Source organism: Gymnodraco acuticeps, unplaced genomic scaffold (genome assembly GCF_902827175.1).
Source record: "Gymnodraco acuticeps unplaced genomic scaffold, fGymAcu1.1, whole genome shotgun sequence".
Taxonomy (NCBI): Eukaryota; Metazoa; Chordata; class Actinopteri; order Perciformes; family Bathydraconidae; genus Gymnodraco; species Gymnodraco acuticeps.
This window is the reverse complement of record NW_022992177.1, coordinates 1607674-1628376: the sequence shown is the minus strand read 5'-3', so window position 1 is coordinate 1628376 and position 20703 is coordinate 1607674. Positions and strand designations below refer to the sequence as shown.

At 40.8% G+C, this 20703-nt stretch overlaps 2 protein-coding genes across 7 annotated transcripts; both read left to right on the top strand.

Moving 5' to 3' along the window:
• The first annotated feature begins 689 nt into the window (after nt 1–689).
• On the top strand, nt 690–13099 carry LOC117538922 (cingulin-like protein 1). 6 transcript variants are annotated; one of them, XM_034204900.1, is made up of 20 exons: nt 691–853; nt 939–960; nt 2242–3207; nt 3281–3375; nt 4373–4436; nt 4555–4650; nt 4736–4884; nt 5693–5834; nt 5943–6155; nt 6238–6444; nt 6558–6662; nt 7025–7177; nt 7396–7566; nt 7856–8008; nt 9697–9786; nt 10704–10787; nt 11863–11987; nt 12233–12341; nt 12426–12589; nt 12693–13097. In XM_034204900.1, exons 3-20 carry the CDS (start codon nt 2254–2256, stop codon nt 12769–12771), a joined length of 3153 nt encoding a protein of 1050 aa, XP_034060791.1. In that variant the 5' UTR covers nt 691–853; nt 939–960; nt 2242–2253; the 3' UTR covers nt 12772–13097. The 6 variants fall into 6 exon arrangements, with proteins under 6 accessions (XP_034060793.1, XP_034060791.1, XP_034060794.1 ...); XM_034204902.1 differs by having other exon boundaries at nt 690–960; nt 3308–3375; nt 12693–13099; XM_034204903.1 differs by having other exon boundaries at nt 691–960; nt 3308–3375; nt 4373–4427; nt 12693–13098.
• Nucleotides 13100–13222: 123 nt separating this feature from the next.
• LOC117538923 (aquaporin-9-like) lies at nt 13223–17912 on the top strand. Its single transcript, XM_034204904.1, has 6 exons — nt 13223–13476; nt 13668–13794; nt 14995–15132; nt 15266–15384; nt 16146–16363; nt 17238–17912. The coding sequence occupies exons 1-6, from the start codon at nt 13375–13377 to the stop codon at nt 17449–17451; spliced, it is 918 nt and encodes a 305-aa protein (XP_034060795.1). The 5' UTR covers nt 13223–13374; the 3' UTR covers nt 17452–17912.
• Nucleotides 17913–20703: the final 2791 nt, after the last annotated feature.

Sequence of the window (20703 nt, the reverse complement as noted above, 5' to 3'; positions counted from 1 at the left end):
CATTTCAATAAAAGTCCTGCATCCAAATGTTACAGAACTTGCATTATCTTCAAAATGCAATGACTAAAAAAGTATAATGTATTTAATTATTAGGTGGTTGTGGTCATTGTTATATTATATTCCGCTTTCCAGAGGTCAAGACGCTTCAAAGGGTCACTGGAAATCTTGTGAGATGGTTAATGTAGTAGGAAAAAAAACAAAAAAAACGTTATCAAAGTAATGACATAATAGTTCATGTTGTAGGCTCGTCTTAAAAAAAAACAGTTTGTCAAAACTAGCAAAACAGTTTGCTTAAACTTTCTTCAATGAAATGTTACAAAATTACCAAACTCGAGGTCCCCTTATTAGTGGCCAGACCAGACCTTTGTTAGGTACTTTGGTTGTCTGGCATCGCCCATCTCTTCCATCATGGGGGTAGTCCAGTTGTGGATTATTTATGGTCATTAAAAACAAAATCAGATAAACACATTTATTCAACTTCATCTCTAGGCCTAATACAAGATGCATGTTTGGGGGCCACCTGCATGATCAGAAAAAGTATGCCTTTAATGGCAGCCTTTTAAGTCTGAAGTGTTGTTCAATGGAAAATAGAGATATATTTTCCCGGTCATGTGACACACTTCAGGAATAATCAAAGATACCAGTAAGATATAGACTACATGGCGTGCACTGACGATGACATGGAGACATTAACGGGTGGAGTAAATCATAATATCCCATATGGTTTGAGTATCCGACAGAGCAGGCAGTGAACGCCTCTCTGAGCGGGACACAGGGCTCGGGTGGAGGCAGGACAGTCTTCTGGACAGAGAGGGAGGAGGAGTACTCTGTTCAACACCCAGACACTCAGCTGGTAAGTTTTTAGCTCAGATCGATTTCTACCGCATGTGTCCTTAATTTACCAGCCCCTTATTGCTTTTACGACGTCTGTCTTGCAGGGTGTGTCTGCGGGGATCAGTGGTGAGTTTACGAATCATGATATAGCCTACTTTGTCAACTTCTTTCTTCAGTGTAAAGTGTTGTGATATAGCCTACTCTGTGATGTTATAGATAGATGTTATTTAAACTTAGATGCCTGTTTTCAAAGTAACCGAAAACTTTAGACTTGGTTTACTGTGAAGTAAAGTAGCCTGAAACCGGATAAACGCATATCCGCTGCACGTTCACAGCCTACATGAGATCGATAGAAAGAGTGGACATAGACGTAGCCTATGACAAATTACTTTAAAAGAGTAATGGCAAAATCAATAAAAATAAGAAACAATGGACTTGTCGCTTCAATATATTTGCCATATGAACAACTTGTTGGACAAATGTCCTGCTTCTAATGAAGCACACTCTATAAATGCATCAAGCTGTAATTAGCTATTATTAATGTTAATTAATAATGTTTCATGGTAGCCTACAGTTATTGTAGCGGCCAAAATCATGTAGAAATAAAACAGATAATTAACTTAAAATAATACAGCCGCTGAGGCACTAGTTAGCAGATCTTACGCAGGGCAATGATCCAGGTCCAGACAAGATTCTCCGTTGTGCATTTATTATGATCCAATATCATTGACAATGAACAACTCTGTCAATACATCATTCGGGTAAGTTGTACAAATCCTTTTTGTAAGCTTTTCTTCAATTGACTGTATGTTGTAAAGTAGCCGATGTTATCATTTTGTACTTGTAAATCATTTATAAACACTATTAAAGCAATTATAGAACCACTTATTAGAAAATGGTACCATATCATTCTTTTCTGAACTAACTTTTTTTTAAACTTTATAAATGAGCTGTTGTGTTACTGATTAAAGCGATACCCTCAGGATTGTACTCCTATGGGTTTTGTCTTCTGCACAACACCTCCTGTGTTCTTGTGTTTCGGCCTCACAGTAACATATTTGTAGACAATCATTTTCCTGAAGTGTCATACCATGAAGTGGGTGACGACACCTCGGGGACCCCAGCCAGTGGTAGTCGTCATGCAGTTGTACAATAGTACTCTGTCATGAGCACACAAAAGGAGCTGTTTTCATTGCAATATCAGCCTCTTGTCTGTGCGTATTTATTCTGTCTTTATATCTGCTGAGTGCAGCTGTGTGAGGAGCTCCCTGGATGTGTGTCATTGTGAGGCCCTGACCCTGCTCCAATGTTGTGTAAACACCAAACATATCCATCAGTCTCTAATTCCCATACAGGGTCAGTCTGCTTCAGTTTCATATTTAACAAGCAGGTTTGTTTTTTCCACAGTTCAGAGTCACGATGGATTCTCACAGGCTGAGCGGCTCTCCGGACGTCAGGATACAGAGGGGCTACATCAAGCAGCAGAGTCCCAGAGGCAGCCAGGATGACTTGTTCGGAGTCAGGGTGCAGATCCAAGGAATTAAAGGTCAACCCTACGTGGTTCTGAACAGTTCTGGCCAGGAGATCCACCGGGACGTCTCTGTCATCACTCACCAGGCGGGGTACAATCCTGGCATGGTGAGGAGGTCTGAGGATGAAAGACGCTCTCCCTCTGAGTCACAGAGGCCTGAATCCTCCTCTGAGTTTCATTATCAGAAACATCCGGAGATTCTGAGACCTTATGACCCCGAGAGTAATAACCTGAACGTAGTTGTACCTTCAGCAGCGTCAGTCGCTCGACCTGCACAGCTAAACACCAGCCCTCTTCCTGAGACTGTGAAGAAACCCCGGATCCCTCTGCCTGCTGAGGGCCCAGTGGGAGACCAGAGTGATGTGACCCCTCCCTCAGGTAGTCAAGTTCCCGCAAGGTCGCCTAACTCAGTGGAGACAGATTCCTTCATATCTGTCGGGAAGCTAATAAGCCGGTTCAACAGCAGCCAGCGGAGAGGAAGAGGCGGCCCGAGGAACCGGTTGGACCCGGAGCAGTGTCGAAGGTCCCGCAGCGCGGACAGCGGTAGAACCTCAGAGTCCTCTTCCTCCTCCTCTTCCTCCAGCAGAGCCTCGTCTCTGAAAGCTGTCAGGGGCGAGACCCCAGGTGGGATTTATCCTCCAGGATCAGCCAGGGCTCGACTCCTTGGCGGAGAATCTTCTTTGACGAGGGAGGAGAACAAGAACACCACATTGATTAAAGGACATAATGGAAAAGAGACGATTTCCACACATGCAGCAAAATTACTTCAAAGGGCAGAGAAACCTTCAAGATCCAGATCATGTAGTGACCAGACCGATGAATCTGATGAAAGAGATGCACAGGTAAAGAGATTGGTGCCGAGTCACAGTTTACATTTAAAAAGGTGTATTGATTGGCTGTTTATTCCCTAACCAGGTCACTCCCGATCTTCTGAAAGGGCAGCAAGAACTCTCAGTAGACGCACCTGAAGACACAGCCAAACAAATACTCTTCACCTACCTCAAAGACGGGTAAGTGTACTGCTTAATTAATAATAATACCTATTTATCATACATTTTATTTATACATTTTACCATTTTTCAGGGTACTCGGGGACAGTAACATGTCAAAATGAATAAAAACAACATTAAAACACATTTTAACTAATAAAAAACACAACAATAATTACAGATTAAAAGCAGTTCAAATTCATAATTTAAAGGAATCATTTCATGAATAGTTCACATTTTGGGAAGTATTGTAATTTGCTTTCTTGCCAAGGGTTCAATGAGAAGATTGATACCACTCATACATCTGTACCCTCAATATGAAGCTACAGTCAGCAGCAGCTAGTTTAGTTTAGCATAAAAGCAATGTCACTTTATTCTTTGAAGATTATAAACTGGAGGTTTTTTTTGGCCCGGGCAGTAACTACCCGGATGTTAGATGTGCTGTTTGACAGATTATTTTTTAAACTTTTGAACACAGGAAGGTTAGCTGTTTCCTCCCAGTGTCAATCCTTGATGCTAACCTAAGCTTAGCTAAATGGATGTAGCTTTACATTTATAGTACAGATACAATCATCAACAATCTTCATATATAATATTTTCTAATTATATCTTTAACAGCTCAATAAATAAGTTTGCATTTTCAATTTGCATATATTTGAGAGCTGAAATTTGTTTTTGTTAACACTGTCTCTTGTAGTCAGATAAGGAGGTGCTGCTACAGCTGTGTGTGCTCAGGCATCAGGAACAGGAATGCAAAGCATGTACTTGTTTCCCCTGATAAAATAACTTCTTCTCATACAAAGTGTTTACGATCCATCAGTGGCTTTTTAAAATATGTGCAGAAGTAGAGCTATTGTTTAGAATAACGCTAGGTAGGCGTAGCGTTTCACATTTCCCTTTCACACTAATGAAAGGTCATGTCAATGTTTTCGTTTGGCTGATCTATACATATATATTTTATCATTACACCCTGTCAGTACAGTTTGGGTGTTTGTAAAGTATTTTACTTTCTCCTCAGGACGACTGATGATGACTCCACCACTGAGAAGAAAGTCACCCTGCTGCTTGAAAAGGTCAACCAGGTCAAGTGGAAGACTGCTGAAAATGTGGAGGAGGAACAGAAAATGTGTCTTGTGATAATAATGTTTTAATGTCTGAAATGGACAACCATGTTGGGCTTCTCCTTTTTCACATGTGTAGGATTATGCAGCCGAGGTGAAGTTTTTGCAAGACAAACAGGCAGTGCTGCAGAAAGAAGTGTCTCAATTAAAACAACAACTGGAAACAGAGATTAAGGTGTAGTGCAGACCCATCCTGCTGATTCACCTCTAAAACACTCATTTCCTATTCCTGTGACTAATGATGTTGTTGTGTTGCGCAGAATGAAAAGACTCTGGCCAAAGCTTGTGAAAAGGCCAGGACAGAGAAAAAGAAATGTCAGGAGGATTTGGCCAAAAGTCAGGAGGAGCTGTGCAGACTCAGCCACCGACTGGCTCAGATGGAGGCCGAACTTCAGTCCACCAAACAGGAGTAAGAACTTCCGAGTCAACAACATTTAAAAGGAGAACTCAAATCTGATGCTAAACTAGTATTGTAAAAAAATGTAGTTTCAAGCCACCAAATTTCATCGAGCAAAGACTGAAACAGGAAAAAACTGCTGCTGTTGACTAGCTGTTTTTTGGCTTCTAGAAGTCACTGTTCCCAGCCATAAAATAGTCCTGGATTTGCAAATAGGTGGGGCTCTAAATGTTCTGGTAGGGGGGTTTTGTTTTTGTTGGATAGAGCCAAACTAGCTGTTCAAACTGTGTATCAAATAAACGTTGATGTTTTTCTCGGATAGAATACCTCAAATGAATACCTCCATGCTTTGTTTCACTTTGTTTAAATAAGCTTCTGCTAATGCTTTGAGGCAGGGATTTTGAAAATCTGAGACAGTGGGCCTCTTATACAAATCATGGAAAAAGGCATCCCTTCCCTTTAGCTTCAATTTGTTCAACTCCTGGATGTCTATTGGATCATGATGTTATTTGATCCCAAACAACTCAACCATTGCGCCGAGATAGCCTAAATGTGATGTTTGAAATTAATTCAGAATACACCAGATAAACGCCTCACACTTCGCAAACCTCTGCTTTAAGGTCATTCAAGTGAACTGTGTTGTATGATCTGATGAAAGTCATTTGACCAAAAGCGGGGTCAAATACCATTAGGATTAAGTGTGCAGATATCCTCTTTATCTAGTTTCTGAAACTTTAAAGCATGGTACACAGTCTTCCTTTCTTGAACTCAACACATATCTGTAATATATCTCTCTCTCCTGCATATTTGTGGATGTTAGGCTGACTCGCATGAAGGCAGAAAGGGAAAGATCTAAGACGGAGATGAAAGATCTTCAGCAACAGCTCTCTGAGATGCACGATGAGCTGGATCAAGCCAAAAAGGCTGAAGTGATAAATACACAGAAAGAAGTCCTCCTTGAGGTAAGTGAAACCACATGAAGGAGATACACTTCACAAATCAGAAGCAGCTGTAAAGCTCCCTCCCTGGCCTCGAGGTAGTGACCTTTTATTTTGATTGATGTATGTCAGGAAATGGCGCATCTACGTCTGGACTTTCATGAGATACTACAGGTGAAGGAGGAGCAGCAGGAGGTGCTGCACCACAGGGAGAGGGAGCTCATCGCCCTGAAGGGGGCGCTCAAAGAGGAGGTGGAGACTCATGATTCCTACATGGCCGCTCTGAAGGAGGAGTATGAAAAGGAGCTTCAAAGGCTGTTCAGGGATTTAGAGCTGGCTCAAGAGGTAACATGCTTCTCCGTCTTTGTCTCTTTTTCCTAAAGCTACAACGTGGTTTCATCATTTGTTATTCTGTCCGCTGTCACAGAGCAGTACTATGCTGGGTCAAAAGAAGGCTGAGGTAGAGGAGGAGAGAGGATCAGCTCAGGTGCAGCTGAAGGAGACGAGCCAGGACAGAGATCAGCTGAGAGGAAAGGTGCAAGAGCTGACCAACAAGCTGGATCAGCTGAGTCAGGATATCCAGGAGTCCAAAAACACAGAGAGGCTGCTGGAGCAGAGAGTGAAGCAGCTGGAGGTGGAACATTTAAAGAGACGCAAGCAAAAATATCCTTTTATTGACATTTAACTTACTGATGTGATCTAATCCTCCATTTTGTATGTATGTCCCAATGTGTTGGTGTTCTGCAGAGGGAAAAGCAGCAGGTTGAGGAAGCACTAAGAGATGTGAGGAGGAACGAGGAGGAGATGTGTCAGTCTAACCAGTCGCTGCTCACTCGCTTGGAGGACGTGCAGGTAAAGCATGGTGGCATTGTGGTGACCTACATTTTTTACTGTAACTATTAAAAATACCACCTGTTTTATGGGTTTGAACTGTTTTGTATTGCATAGTAAGTGGACGTTGTGCTCTTTCAAGCTTGTGTGAAAGTTGTATGTGTCTGTTGTGTGTGTAACAATGGCTATGCCGTCCTCTTGGCCAAGTCACTCTTAAAAAATATATCTTCAACTTCTAGCCTGGTTGCATGGATGTATACCATGGTGCTGCATGTTTGCCGCATGCCATTCTTGTCACATGTTTCCTGCCTCTCTACACCGGGAACTGCCTGTTTAGCCATGCTTTGAAACTGATCTGTTTTCCTTTGGGGTTTTTTCCTCAGGGTAAGTTGACCAAACTTAATCATGACCACAGGGACCTGAAGGAGAAGCTCAAGGAGGAGAGGAGACAAATAGAGGAGCTGTGGAAAACCAAAACTGAGCTGGAAGATGAGAGGACGCTGCAGGACAGGAACATGGAGCAACTGCAGAGGAAGGTGAGAGGTGGACCAGGAATGTTTATTGGGCCCTATGACAATATTATTATTACTTTGGAGCCAACACACACCTGAAACTCTTGTTGTCTTAACCCTGAAGCCACATGGGATCAGCAGACAAATCTGGTATTTCTTGTGCTTGGGTTAGATGTAGCAAGCCATATGGCCGTAAAACGTAAACACGTCCACTTATCTCACAGTTTAAGCGCTTTGTTTAGATGAACATCATTATGGAGGAGTGCGAGGCGTCTACAGATGTTCTTCAGAGCCAGGTCGATGAGGCCCGAGAGAAGAATCAGAGGGAGTTGGACGATCTGCGGAGACAGCTGCAGGAAAAGGGAGCAGAGTTGGAGAAGTCTCGACAAGCAGCCAAAAAACTTCAGGAAGAGGTGTGGTACTCATTGTCTCTCTGATTCATCAACATGCAAGTTCAACTGAGTCACAACTAAAATAAAGTGTGAAGGAGTTATTTCCCTTTGTTGAACTATTTTGCTTTTTATCATGTGTTAATGGATCATATTTTTCTTCCATTTTCTTTGGGGGAAAAACAAAAGCAGTCTCGGATGTGTTACCAGATTTATGTACGTCTTCATTTCTGTTCGAGTGACTGTTTGACCCCATAGCAGGCGGTGTGTTTTACCTTATCTTGCATTGTGTGTTGCTCTGCTATGTGTTCAGCTGCTTCCTCTGGAGGAGGATCTGCGGCGCTGTCGCAGGGAGCAGCAGGAGGCCCAGCTGAGGGGCCGGCAGCTGGAGCAGAGGGCGGAGGAGCTGGAGGAGAGGAACGCTGCCACGCTGGGAGAGCGGGAGCGCCAGGTCAAACTCATGGAGGTAACGTCCCAGCAACCTAAACTGGTGAAATTAAAGGAGTACTCCAGCATTTAGTAATGTGCTCCCATAATGTCTGGGGACAATCATAGATATATACTAGATATCCTGACTTTAGTTTCTAGTAAGAGTCAAACTCCATTAACGCAGTGCCCCTTCAAGTGCCATCAGAAGATAAACATGCTTCCAAATAATACATGTACTTATTCTAAACTGCATTTCCGTAAAACTGAACATTTCGTAATTTTTTTAATGGGTGAAAAAGAAAGAAAAACAGAAATAATTCGGACATACATTTCAATCTCAATCTTTATTTATTTATATAGCACATTTAAAACAACCTTCAGTTGACCAAAGTGCTGTACAGGCAATAACTACAGTATTAAATAACACAATGGGAGTACAATAATAAAACAATAATTAAAAACATGATAAAAAGCACAATAACTAGAAACATATATATAAAAAATAAATAAAAAACACACAAATATAAAAATGTAATGTTCAACTAGTATTAAAATACATACTACATACTCTTGCTTTCCTCATGTTTCCTTTATTATTTGGTGTATCTTGTGCAGATCATTGTAATTAAGTGCTTGCAAAATGTATGATGTGCCTCTTATGTGGTGCAGTCAGGTTTCTGAAAAAAGGCACTATGAAATAAAGTATCCCTGCGATCATCATCCTTTAGTCACGCTCATAACACAAGTTGAGACATACAGTGTTTAGATGAAAACAGCAATTTTCCCTGACACAATAATAATACACGTATTGTATGTTTACTAAAAAACGTTCTAAACTAGTGATCATCTGGAGTTTTTAATTGAAACTCTCATTACACCCGAACGTCCCACCATGATTCAGTTTATCGCATCTTTTGAAGTATTTACCCTATTTTTTATTAGGATCCCCATTAGCACTAGCATGAGCGTAGAATACTCTTCCTGGGGTTCTCACGCACAAACATAGATAAAACAAAACAACACAGCTGATCATTTCATGCAATTCATAATTCAATGTGAAAATGTCATAAAATATCATAAAATGTTGACCATCATTAAGCCAAACTACACTAATACAAAACATGGCAACAGACACAGTTCAAGGATACTTTATGATACAGGGATGATTTTTTAGCAAACTTTTGAAATGTTCAGGTGCCAGTATTTGCCCTCACTTGTTCCTGTGAACTATAAGGGTGCTGCCATAGCAACAACTTCTCACAGCTCAGCACTGTTTGTCTTGCTGATGACAAAACATCCCACAGTGACAGCAGTGATCACTGTTGACACTGCGTATCGACCGAGGAAGCTCCTGTTTACTGTACAAAGTTATCAAACCTGTCTGGGTGTTCCCCTCTTACAGTGTCAAACACTCCCGTCCAATCAGCACTGAACTGTGTTTAATTCCATAGATTTCCTCATTTATTATTCGTCTTTTTACTTGTTTCCTTTTTATTTATTGACTTGGTTTGTCCATACATGTACTTAGCTTAAAACACAACAATAATTCATTTACAGGCAGTATAAGGAAAACAAAACAGATACATTCCTTTTTATATTCCTTTAATCAGAAACTAGTCTTTTTGTATGTGAATGAAAGACAGAAAGCAGACTACAACTAACTACAAACTCAAGGGATAGATTTATCTTGATGGTGGTTTGACACATTTGTTTCCTTCCTCTCAGGGACGTATCAGCCAGTTAGAAGAAGATCTCAACGACGAGCACTGCAGTGCTGACCGCCTGATGGAACGACTCGACAAAACCAAAGAGCAGGCAGGTTCACTCCCATTACTGTCATTACCTTTCTTATACACAACGATCGTATTATGCGTTCGCTAAAATTCATAAAGTTCCCCAACTGTGAAGAGACAACATTATTGCCCAGTCTTCTGTTTGAACGCACAGCCCTGTAACTGGTTTTAAACATAAACAAATTAAGGACCGAGTATTCAGGTTTCCACTCCTTAAGCTCTGTTACTTGACAATCACTTTTTTAACATCCATAACAAGACTGAAATGCAACAAATTGATGTTTGTTCATCTCTTATGTCTCCATGAGAGCCTCACATCCTCAGTGCGTCTGTTAAGTAGGCCACCATTCATGGGAGCGGGGCAGTGCAGACTAATTGACACAAAACAACGTGCAAAGGAAAAAAACAGCAAACTATTGTGAGCAGCTTTCACACTCCCTGCACCGGGCCTCTGGATGTTATTAGAGAGGAGAGAGCTTTAGATCTGACGTGGCTGCTCAGACTAGACAGCATTTCCTCTCATTCTAGGAATTAAGAGAAACAACATTTCATTTAACCTGAAAGTGACCTTTCTTTTGAATATGGTACTGTCGTGTTTTCAGTCAATACTGAAGGAAGTACATCTAAAATGCAAGCCTATACTTTACTCTATGTTTAGATATTGGCATAAATAATGAATTAGTGGTTTATTGACCACATGCTTTACCCTTCCTTCCCTACTTGTTATTTATATATTATGACGGAAGCCCAATGGTGAAAGATCCATAAGATCAATAAAACAATTTATAAATACTTAATTCAAGGTAAGGGCAAATGTTTTTGAGAATCAGAATGTGGAAGTACAGCTATCTCAACATTATACTTAAGTACAGTTACTGTACTTAGTTACTTTCCATCAGTGCTGAATGGCACATCATGTGTGTTTCCTCTCGCTAACAGATGGATCAGATGAGGGCCGAACTGATGCAGGAGAGAGCCGTCAGACAGGACCTGGAGTGTGACAAGCTGAGCCTGGAGAGACAGGTACTGACCTTTGACCTCACACAACGCCTCCACAACAAACCACCGTTTAATTTACTTTTACAAAAAAACATCAGTCCACTTTCTGAAAATCCTCGATCGGACATCAGATCCTATCATCTGTTATCACATGACTAGAATTCCACACAAAGGCTGCTTTATTTAGTCACATCTCAATGTCTATCTCAATATCTGGCATCAGATGTGCAGCAGGGATAAACCTACGCCACTTTATGTAAAGGAGGGGGAGGGGTAATCATTTATGGAGAGGGAAAAGGTTCTTTTAAATCAGGTAGAGAGCAAAACTGGGTAATCAAGGAGCCAACTACTAAGTTTAAAACACAATCATTTATTCAGTAGAACATAAAAACTTTACTAAGAAAACTAAAATCGGAGCTGTCTAAAATATAATCTCAGTAAAAAGATAGTCTAAAACTATTTTAAAATACAAATAAATGCAGTTAAAACAATACAAAGAATTCCAATGTTAAAAGGGTTAAAAGTCTTTCCAGGGCTGCAAAGGTGCTCCGTCGACCCTCTCTTGGACTGCCGTGGTCTCTTAATCCCTTGGTTGCGTGTGCCTCTGCTCCTGCTGGGTTCTGCCTCTGCTGTCTCCTTCAGTTTCTCCCAGTCTCAGTCCCACCCTCTGCTGATGTCCACATGTCAGTGTAAAGTTACTTAAAGGACAGGTTTTCCCATTAACAAACACTCTGTTTACATTACGTGTTACCAAATCGCATTACACTTTTTCTTCATTGAGCTCCAACAAAAATATTGAAAGCATTTCCTTTCCTCACAAACATTTGCAAAGCCAATTGTTTTGAAATTGTTAAACCTGCATTGTTTTCATCCATGCTTGCAGTTTCCTCCTTTCCTGCTTTTTCTATGGTACAATCTGCACTTCTTGTAGGATAGTGGAAGGATGTGTAATCATTGGCTGGACTGTGAATGGCCCCCTCCTCCTGCTTGTGTGCAAGTCTACAATGCTCCATGGCACTACTAGGTGTCACAAGCCCTCCAGGGTACGCTTGAATTTAGCCTAGTTTATGATTTTTTTCTGTTTCACTTCCTGTCTCAGAATAAAGACCTAAAGGGCAGAGTGACTCATCTGGAGGGATCACAGAGGACCAACCAGGATTCACTCGTCTCCAAACTTAACAGCCGCATCCAGGAACTTGAGGAAAGGTTGCAAGGAGAAGAGAGGTAAGGACTAAGTAATGACCTTATAGCTCTTATAAATACATGTGTACAGAGTTTGTAAGTCTCAGCACCCGATAACACTTTGATTAATGGCTCCATCAGATGTTATGGTAGCCGTAGAGCAGAAAACTCTCACATATCACTTTCCCTGTGGTTGTGAGGGTGAGAGTATCTCTGGTCTGAAACACACTAGGAAGGTGTTGAGTTACAGGAAGCTTCAGCAGTGATGTGGTGCTTTTTGCTCTCAGAGACAACAACAGCCTGCAACAAGCAAACCGTAAGCTGGAGCGCAAGGTGAAGGAGATGAAGATGCAGACGGACGAGGAGCACATCAATCTACAGAGCCAGAGAGACCAGGTACACAACGGCAGAGAAATAACTCAAAGTTGTAAAGTAGTCAGGATCTGTGGACTGTTCTTGTGACTCATTATCTAATTTCAGCTGACTCAGAGACTGAAGACGGCGAAGAGGCAGATGGATGAAGCGGAGGAGGAGATCGAGCGTCTGGAGCACTCGAAGAAGAAGCTGCAGAGGGAAGTGGACGAGCACATCGAGGCCAACGAGCAACTTCAGGGTCAACTGGGCTCGCTGCGGAACGAGATGAGGTGACCACTCACCTCCTGCCACTGAGTTTCTGTCTAAGATACAGTGTTTATTAAATCATGTTGTTCTATAACTCTTTCTGTCATTTGATGTGTGCATTTACAGGCGCAAGAGGAAATCGCCTCCTGTCAGTAAGGCCGGGGAAGACAACGGGAACGACCTGGATGACTTGGGATCTGATTGACTGATTAAAAGCTAAATAACCATTTCTGGACTTTCAGAAATGTTGGACTTTCTTTGAAGAATCGTTGATATCATAACATTATCCCATTAACAAACTCAGGTGTGATTTCATAATGTTTCCAGTTGTTAAAGTGAGAGACCTTGCCAAGGTTGACCTCTTGTGGCAAAATGTATAACTGCAATATCTGACAGACATAAAAAGCTTATTTACTTGTACTCAATTTGATTAGTGTTTTCTCTAATTTATTCATTTGTTATGTGTTATTGTAATATGATGCAAACTGCAAACTTAAACCAATGAATAAATGTCTGTGTTTTACGAACTCATGTTTTTACAACTCCAGTAACTTTTAAAAGCTGTATGTTTGTCTTGTGATGACACACACAACTAAATAAAATGAGTTTTGAAGATGCATTTTATGGAGATGCAACACAAATTCTAGTTTGTGTGTTGACGAGGCTGATAAGAGGAGTGTGATGGTCCCAAATGGATCAATGGTGTGTGCTGAATGGCTGCTGTCGGCCAGAGGTGGAGATCTGACAGCTCCAGAGGTTCACACTGCTCGACATCTGGCAGTTGTAACGGGGATTGGCACAGGGACACATGGAGAAAAAACAGAAGAAAAGCATGAGGCAACGCTGTGCTCTCAAACATGGAATATTCAAGGAATTCCTGGCAGAATTCCTGGGGACATTTGTCTTGGTTGTAAGTATCATTTTATTTACAACATTTTGTTTTTCTCATGTTACAAATCTAAATATTGTCAAAAGTGCAAAAATGGTTTCTCAAGTCTGAGAAGTTGTTTATATGCTTTCTTCATTCTTGAACTCCAGACTGCAGAAATCTCATTGTCATTTATGACGTTAGTGACAGTCTGTTCTCCTCTTCCTCATCAGTTGTTCGGCTGTGGCTCAGTCGCTCAGACCGTCCTCAGTCGAAACACCCTGGGTGAGCCTCTCACCGTCCACATCGGCTTCTCCGTGGGCCTGATGATGGCGGCGTACGTGGCCGGTGGAGTGTCAGGTAAGGTGGTTTAATGTGGCTGTAGGAGCTTCTGCACCTAATTGTTTATTTCCAATCAAGTGCAACTTATTAAACAACATCCACTACACATGCAATAGATTTTTTTTTTAAATGCATGTGCAAGAGAAATAAATAAATAACTGTTAATGGATTTTCTTGAGTCCAGACTATTATTGGCATCCTGTCAAATTTACTGGAAAATATTATCAGCTTTAATTATATTGTTAATTTGTTGTTTGCACATTCAGCTTATTTGCTGCATTTAATCTACTGTTTAGCGCCGCAGACCGCATTAAAATAATTCATAGTTATTACAAAAACGACCAAATAACCATACACTGCTCGCCTGTAATGAAAACACTGTTACTCATGAGGCTTGCCGTCTGTAATGATATAACTTTATGGCTTCCTGTCCAGCCATGTGCCACCTCTACGACTCCAGTGTCAGCAGGAACGTGCCAGCTCTGCGCAGATCTAATGAATGTGCACTGACCATTGATTTGTTAGTGCGAGTGCACAGCCTCTCCGGGGTCATACATAACCCTGGGCACTGAATGTCCTGCAAACTGCATCGATCACAGGCTCCGTTCACCAGACTCAGCCCGAACGACACCGCTCGCCTCATCTGAGCTGCAGCTACTTCCAATTTATAATAATAATAATAATAATAATGATACAAGGTATTTATATAGCACAGTTCCTGGGGCTCAGAGATGTTTTACAAGGAAATAAAGGAAATAATGACATGAATAAAAAAGTCCTGGACTAAGTTAAAAGGGAGTTAAAGAGGCAAGGGGGTAGAAGATTAAAAGTTGAGAGCAAGAGTGAATAGGTGAGTTTTGAGGGCTTTTTCACATTAACACAATAAAGTGTTATTCATGCAGACAAATCACTGACAGGCGACATATGTTTTTAAAATGTAAAATCTGTCAGGATGGGAGCACAGCCTGAAATAAAAAAGGAACCGAGTAATGCTCCCTTTTGTTTACTACTTTGAATTTTAAATAAGTGATCCATTATTCGGCCTCTTTGCTCGTGAACAATACATACATAACAAAACCCTGCACCGCCCGGGGGGCCGCTCCCCTTCTGCTGCCCCTCGTAAATGTGACAGCCTCAATAATGATGGAGAGGGTATCATGCCAGACGACCCCCACCCGCTGCATCCCTCTCTCACCCTCTGCTTTGTCTTGCTCCCAGGGGGCCATGTGAACCCTGCTGTTTCCCTGGCCATGGTGATTCTGGGCAAACTGAAGATCTGGAAGTTCCCCTTCTACGTCCTTGCTCAGTTTCTTGGTGCTTTTGCTGGAGCTGCTGCAGTCTTTGGATTATACTATGGTGAATACTGCTCAACTTTATTCCTTTGACATGAATATTAAACCATACCACTTTGTATGAGTAAAAAGCGTCATCAATGTGAGATATAAGTGTATTCCTTTGCACAACTAATGTCTGATTATCCCCCTCACAGATGCTTTCATGGACTTCACCAGTGGGATTCTGTCAGTCACAGGAATCAATGCAACAGGCCACATTTTTGCTTCCTACCCTGCGAGACACCTGACGGTCCTCGGCGGCTTCATCGATCAGGTGAGGTCTGGTCACCGTGACGTCTGCTCTGTTCAAATTCAGGCTCTAATTCAACAAAGTCTGGCCAATATAGCCAATGCAAAATTGATTGCCCCCTTTAATCAGAGAACACCCCCTCTTTTGCTTCAGTTTTGAGGCTAATTACCCATTTCCTGCCATTTCCTGCCATTTCCTGGCCTTATCTGGAAGGTCAATTATTTACTTAACACCATTAGTGTGTGAAGCGATCCACAGATAACACATCTAACAGCTCAAAACTGATCAGGTGAACCACTGAGATAAGTCTTATCAGTGTGATTGTGCAGAGCGATCATAGTAGTATTAACTTTAGAAAATCAGTTGTGCTGTAAAGGTTGTGCTAACTAAATATAAATATGAGTTAAAACTATATTTTATTCAACCATCAAGATTAAATGATTAATATTACAGAGGGAATCATGTGCTAAACAAATGTGATAACAATGTTCCCAATACAGCCTACAACGTATACACATGATCTCTACAAATAGTATTTCAAACCAACACAATTGTTATGAAATATATGATATGTTAACAAAGACATTCACACAGACACTTTTTTTATACCTACATGTTGTCAATATACATGAGAGTTCTCAAAAAACAGTAGTAGGAATAGGAGAAGGCAAAACACTTAAACTAAAGTAACAAATAAACAGAATTACATAAAATACTACTTCTGTTTTTATCCCTGACCTGCCTAATTTCCAGTTTACCAAACGAGTGCCGTTCCTCTCCTGCAGGTGGTGGGGACGGGCATGCTGGTGCTGTGTATTCTGGCTATCATTGACGACGGGAACATCGGAGCTCCTAAAGGCGTGCAGCCGCTGGCCATCGGTCTGATCATCATGGCCATCGGTGTGTCCATGGGGCTGAACTGTGGGTACCCCCTGAACCCCGCCAGAGACCTGGGCCCCCGGCTCTTCACAGCCGTAGCAGGATGGGGGATGGAGGTCTTCAGGTAACTGTGTACAGACCCTAAGAGCCTTATGTTAGTTAGGGTGGCAATTGTATTTGTGTAGCTAATTTCATTACACTTTTAAAGACAACATCTGAACATACACATGAATAGAACATTGGTAGCATCACTGCATCACATGCAGTAATATACAAGCAAACACACAGCCACTCAGCAAAAAAAAAATAATATATATATAACCCCCTTCACACAACAAAAACATGCACGCACACACACATTTTTCATGTTATTATGTATGCCTTTATTTTAAAACGTATTACATTTATGAATTAAGGAAAAGCCATATGAGATCATTCTTTAAAAGAAAACCAGTATAAATAAGAAAATATGTTACATCTCTAGGGAACACCTATCATTTTATAAACCCACATATATTAACTAAATAGTTTTTGAGTAAGCATATAGACTATATAGTATGCATGATGTCTATAATGGCATTTTGTGAATTGCTCTTTTTGAGAAATACCAAAAATATAAGTTTTTTGCTGTAATATGATGTTTATCTGTTTGTATTGTTGGTTTGTTTGTCAAACTTAACCAGGATGTAATTTGCATATAGGTGTAATAAGTAAGTTATGTTTTTGAAAGAAATAGATTTGATTTTAATTTAGCCCAAAATTACATTTGAGAGTTTGTTACAGGAGACAGTTAATAATTGTATATATAATTGTATATATATCGTACATCTACTGATGAACAAGCGAGCTGCTGACACAAAGCACGGTGTTACATAACGTCACATGCACTTGACAGGAAGTCGATGGTTGTGAATGATCCGGTGTGGCCCCTGACCTGCAGTGGCCTCTGAGTCTGACTGCCACACATTTATTTAACTTTTTTCCTTTTCCCACTGCAGCACCGGAAACCACTGGTGGTGGATCCCTGTGGTGGGGCCCATGGTGGGGGGCGTGGTCGCCGCCGTCGTCTACTACGCGTTCATCGAGCTGCACCACCCCCGCGCCGAGCCCGAGCCAACCCACGAGGTGGAGGAGGAAGAGGAGGAAGAGGAGGAAGACGATGATGAGGGGAACAGCATCAAGGACAAATATGAGATGATCACCATGAGCTAAAAACAAAAAGACTTCCAGGACTTTCTGGTCAAATTAATCTGCACTCAGCGTCCATCTGTACGGAGGTTTCCTCTGTGTCCACACCAAATACTGGACTGTCTATAACTTTTTATGTTTTATGTTTCATAAGCACATAGATCTCAGTCCTGTGGGCTTCACATTGTTATCATAAACATGTTGTACATACTGTATTATAGATATTAGACCCTTTGTTTGGATAAACTATACATCTGATACTGAACTAGTAGATGTATATCCCTGTCAATCTCCTTTTAGTTTTGCTCCCTGTTTACACCAGTGGTTGTGTTGTTATTCTCTGTATATCTACATTTTTTTCTGTTGTTCTAACTTATTATTGTTTTCTTATTTTGCAAACCAGGAGGAATCCTCCCTTCTATGCTTTCTTAATTATTGTGTTTTGATCTGTGTTGTTTTGTCTACATTAAAGTTTCGACAAATATCAATTTCATAACAGATATTTCACTTCAGGGATCACTGAAAACTGCAGTAAAGCTGACAACTTGTTTATGTAATTCCCATCTCAGCATTTACACCATTACCTTGTATAGCCTCAAACGTCCCTTAGATTGTTATGTCCGCTTGAGAGGACAGTAACGGCAGGCATGAATCTTTGCAGGAAATCTCACCAGCAGTACATTTATTAGTCTATTAGTGTAAACACCTTCAACTATTAGTGGACCCACACGAGATCATTTGTTTTAGTTATGATTGCAGAGGATGATTACACCTCTCAGTGTCAGCTCAGTGCATTATGCCTTTATTAATATTGTCTGTATTAGCTGATAACTCCAGTTAATGTCCTTGTACATATTAAAGAGGATTTGAGTCACAGCGAGGTGTCTGTTTTGAAGTCGAACTCGGCGGTACCTCCGATTTTGAAGTTATATGAGGAATGCGGATACATATAACATATTATAACTCTTCCTGTCATCCACAAAAAAAGCATCTAGTTTATAAAAGCACATTTGCTTGTACAACTTTCCAACTGGAGCATGACTAAGATGTCTTCCCACCTTAAAACAGAGAATGTGAGGTCCTTTAAAAAGGTCCTATTATGCTTTTGGGGGTTTTCCCTTTCCTGGAGTATGTTATATCGTTTGTTCTGCATGTAAATGGTCTGCAAAGGCTAAAATCCCTGTGTTTGCCCCAGAGGAAGTTTCTCTCCCCCCCGCGCCTGAAATGCCTCTATTGGACTCCTTTTTATGTAACACATCACTATGTTCCACTAACGCTTCTATTGCTCCAACACATTGTATGTGATAGGCTAGCCAATCAGAGAAGACTGGGCTCTGATTTCAGACAGAGGGGGAAAAGAGAGAAAAATAAATAGCTTTTTGAACATTAAAGCATGTACACATCTTACTGTAAAGGCACACAATACAAATATGAAACAGAAGATTAGCATGGTAGGACCCCTTTAAATCAAAGAATTTGAAACAACTACTAAGTATCACAATTATTATAGAGCACAGTGAAAGCCAAGTGAAGTAACGCACAGTGAAACATGAATTAAGTGGAGGAACAGAAGTATTCGCAGAAAAATGTATACTTAAAGTATCACAAGTGGAAGTATTTACTTAGCAGTCCATGTGTCGTTTTATTAACATAGTGGATTATTATTGCAGATGCACTGTCCACGTATCTTTAAGTTCTACAGCTGTTTATTTCAATCTTTATATTTTAGAGGCTTGTCATGTGTTCTTTGTATACAATTATAATAATACAAAGTATTATATAAAATGGAGCTAAACAATAAAATACATCTCTTGAATGGAGTTGAGATTGATCGCGGCACAAGATCGAAATACACAAGTAGACTAGAAGGGCCTCAAAATTGGATTTAGCCAGTACTTGATCAAATTAATTTAAGGAATTAGCGAGCTGCAGGACGCGTTTAGCCTGAGGGGCAAAGTAGAAATCTCATTATTGTCCATGTCGTGTATACATTGCACGATTGTATACATGGAGCACAGAGGAAAATCAGTTTGTATAGACTGACAGCTCGATCATTCCATGTGCAGGTGCATGTGATCCTGTCTCTCCTCTCACACCTTAGCAAGGGTTTGGATGATGTGGGATGGTGATTCTGCCACTGTAAAAAGTACTGTGAGAAAATCCCACAAAGTATGCTGAGAACTGGGTCTGTTAAATAGCATTTTCTTGTCTTTGTGAAATCATATGGACACACCAAATAAGTTCAGCCCAAGGAATTCCGTTTCTAGCTACTGTGACCTTAAATTACCCCAAGTACGATTTATAATGTGTTGTTCTGTGAACTTGCCTTCACTCTGTTGCCTGTATGTTGTTTGAACTGAAGAAACATACACATACAGATTCAGTGTGAGAATACAACTGATTGTATAATAACTGTACATAACTACACATTTAATGTACTTCTGAGATTGTTTTTATACAACTTTATACTTGCAATTATTCCACTTTTTAATCCATTACAAAACATCTGGAAATTAACAAGTATGAATAAAACAATTTCTCAATTGTTACTAAAAGTAAAAGCACCAATGGACACATTTATTGGTTAACTTATAATTTGTTAAATATCTGTGCTTTGAGAATCTAGTGAGCATTATGTGAGGCTGGACACTGAACTGGTAGTTATATTGTATGATGGTGTGTTCAGGGTCAGCTGAGTGTTGAAGCGAGTGTCACTCAGTTCAGTGCGGGTGACGCTCCTGGGTGCCCGTTTTTACAATGATGCTTTGTCACTGCAAGGAGAGACAAAAGGTGCTGCTCGCTCCTCTGTGTGTGGCGTCAGCTCCTCGCACCGAGCTGAAACTCCAACAGCAGAAACACAGAGCAGTCACATTGTCCTCTCTGCAGGGTCATTGTTTAAAGGCACACAGGGACATCAGCTTGGATAGGTAAGAGAACATGGAACGGTGCATCAGTTTAAAGGTCACCTATTGTGCAAAATCCATTTTCTATGTATTTTATACATAAACATGTGTCCCCTCTGAGATTCCACCACTTTTTGTCCTGATCCATTTATACAAAAACCTGTCTGAAAGTGAGCTGATCAGATTTTGGCCACTTTATGATGTCATAACGATTTTTTGGCTTGTGTAACCATTAGCCAATAACCAACCAAGGTAACACCCCCCCACCTTATCACCTGAATCTCCTCCTAGAGCACCATTGTGTTCTTTTTAACCAGATATCTCTCAGAGGGGCGTGGGGAGGGGCTCCTTATTTTTCATCTAAAGTAACAGA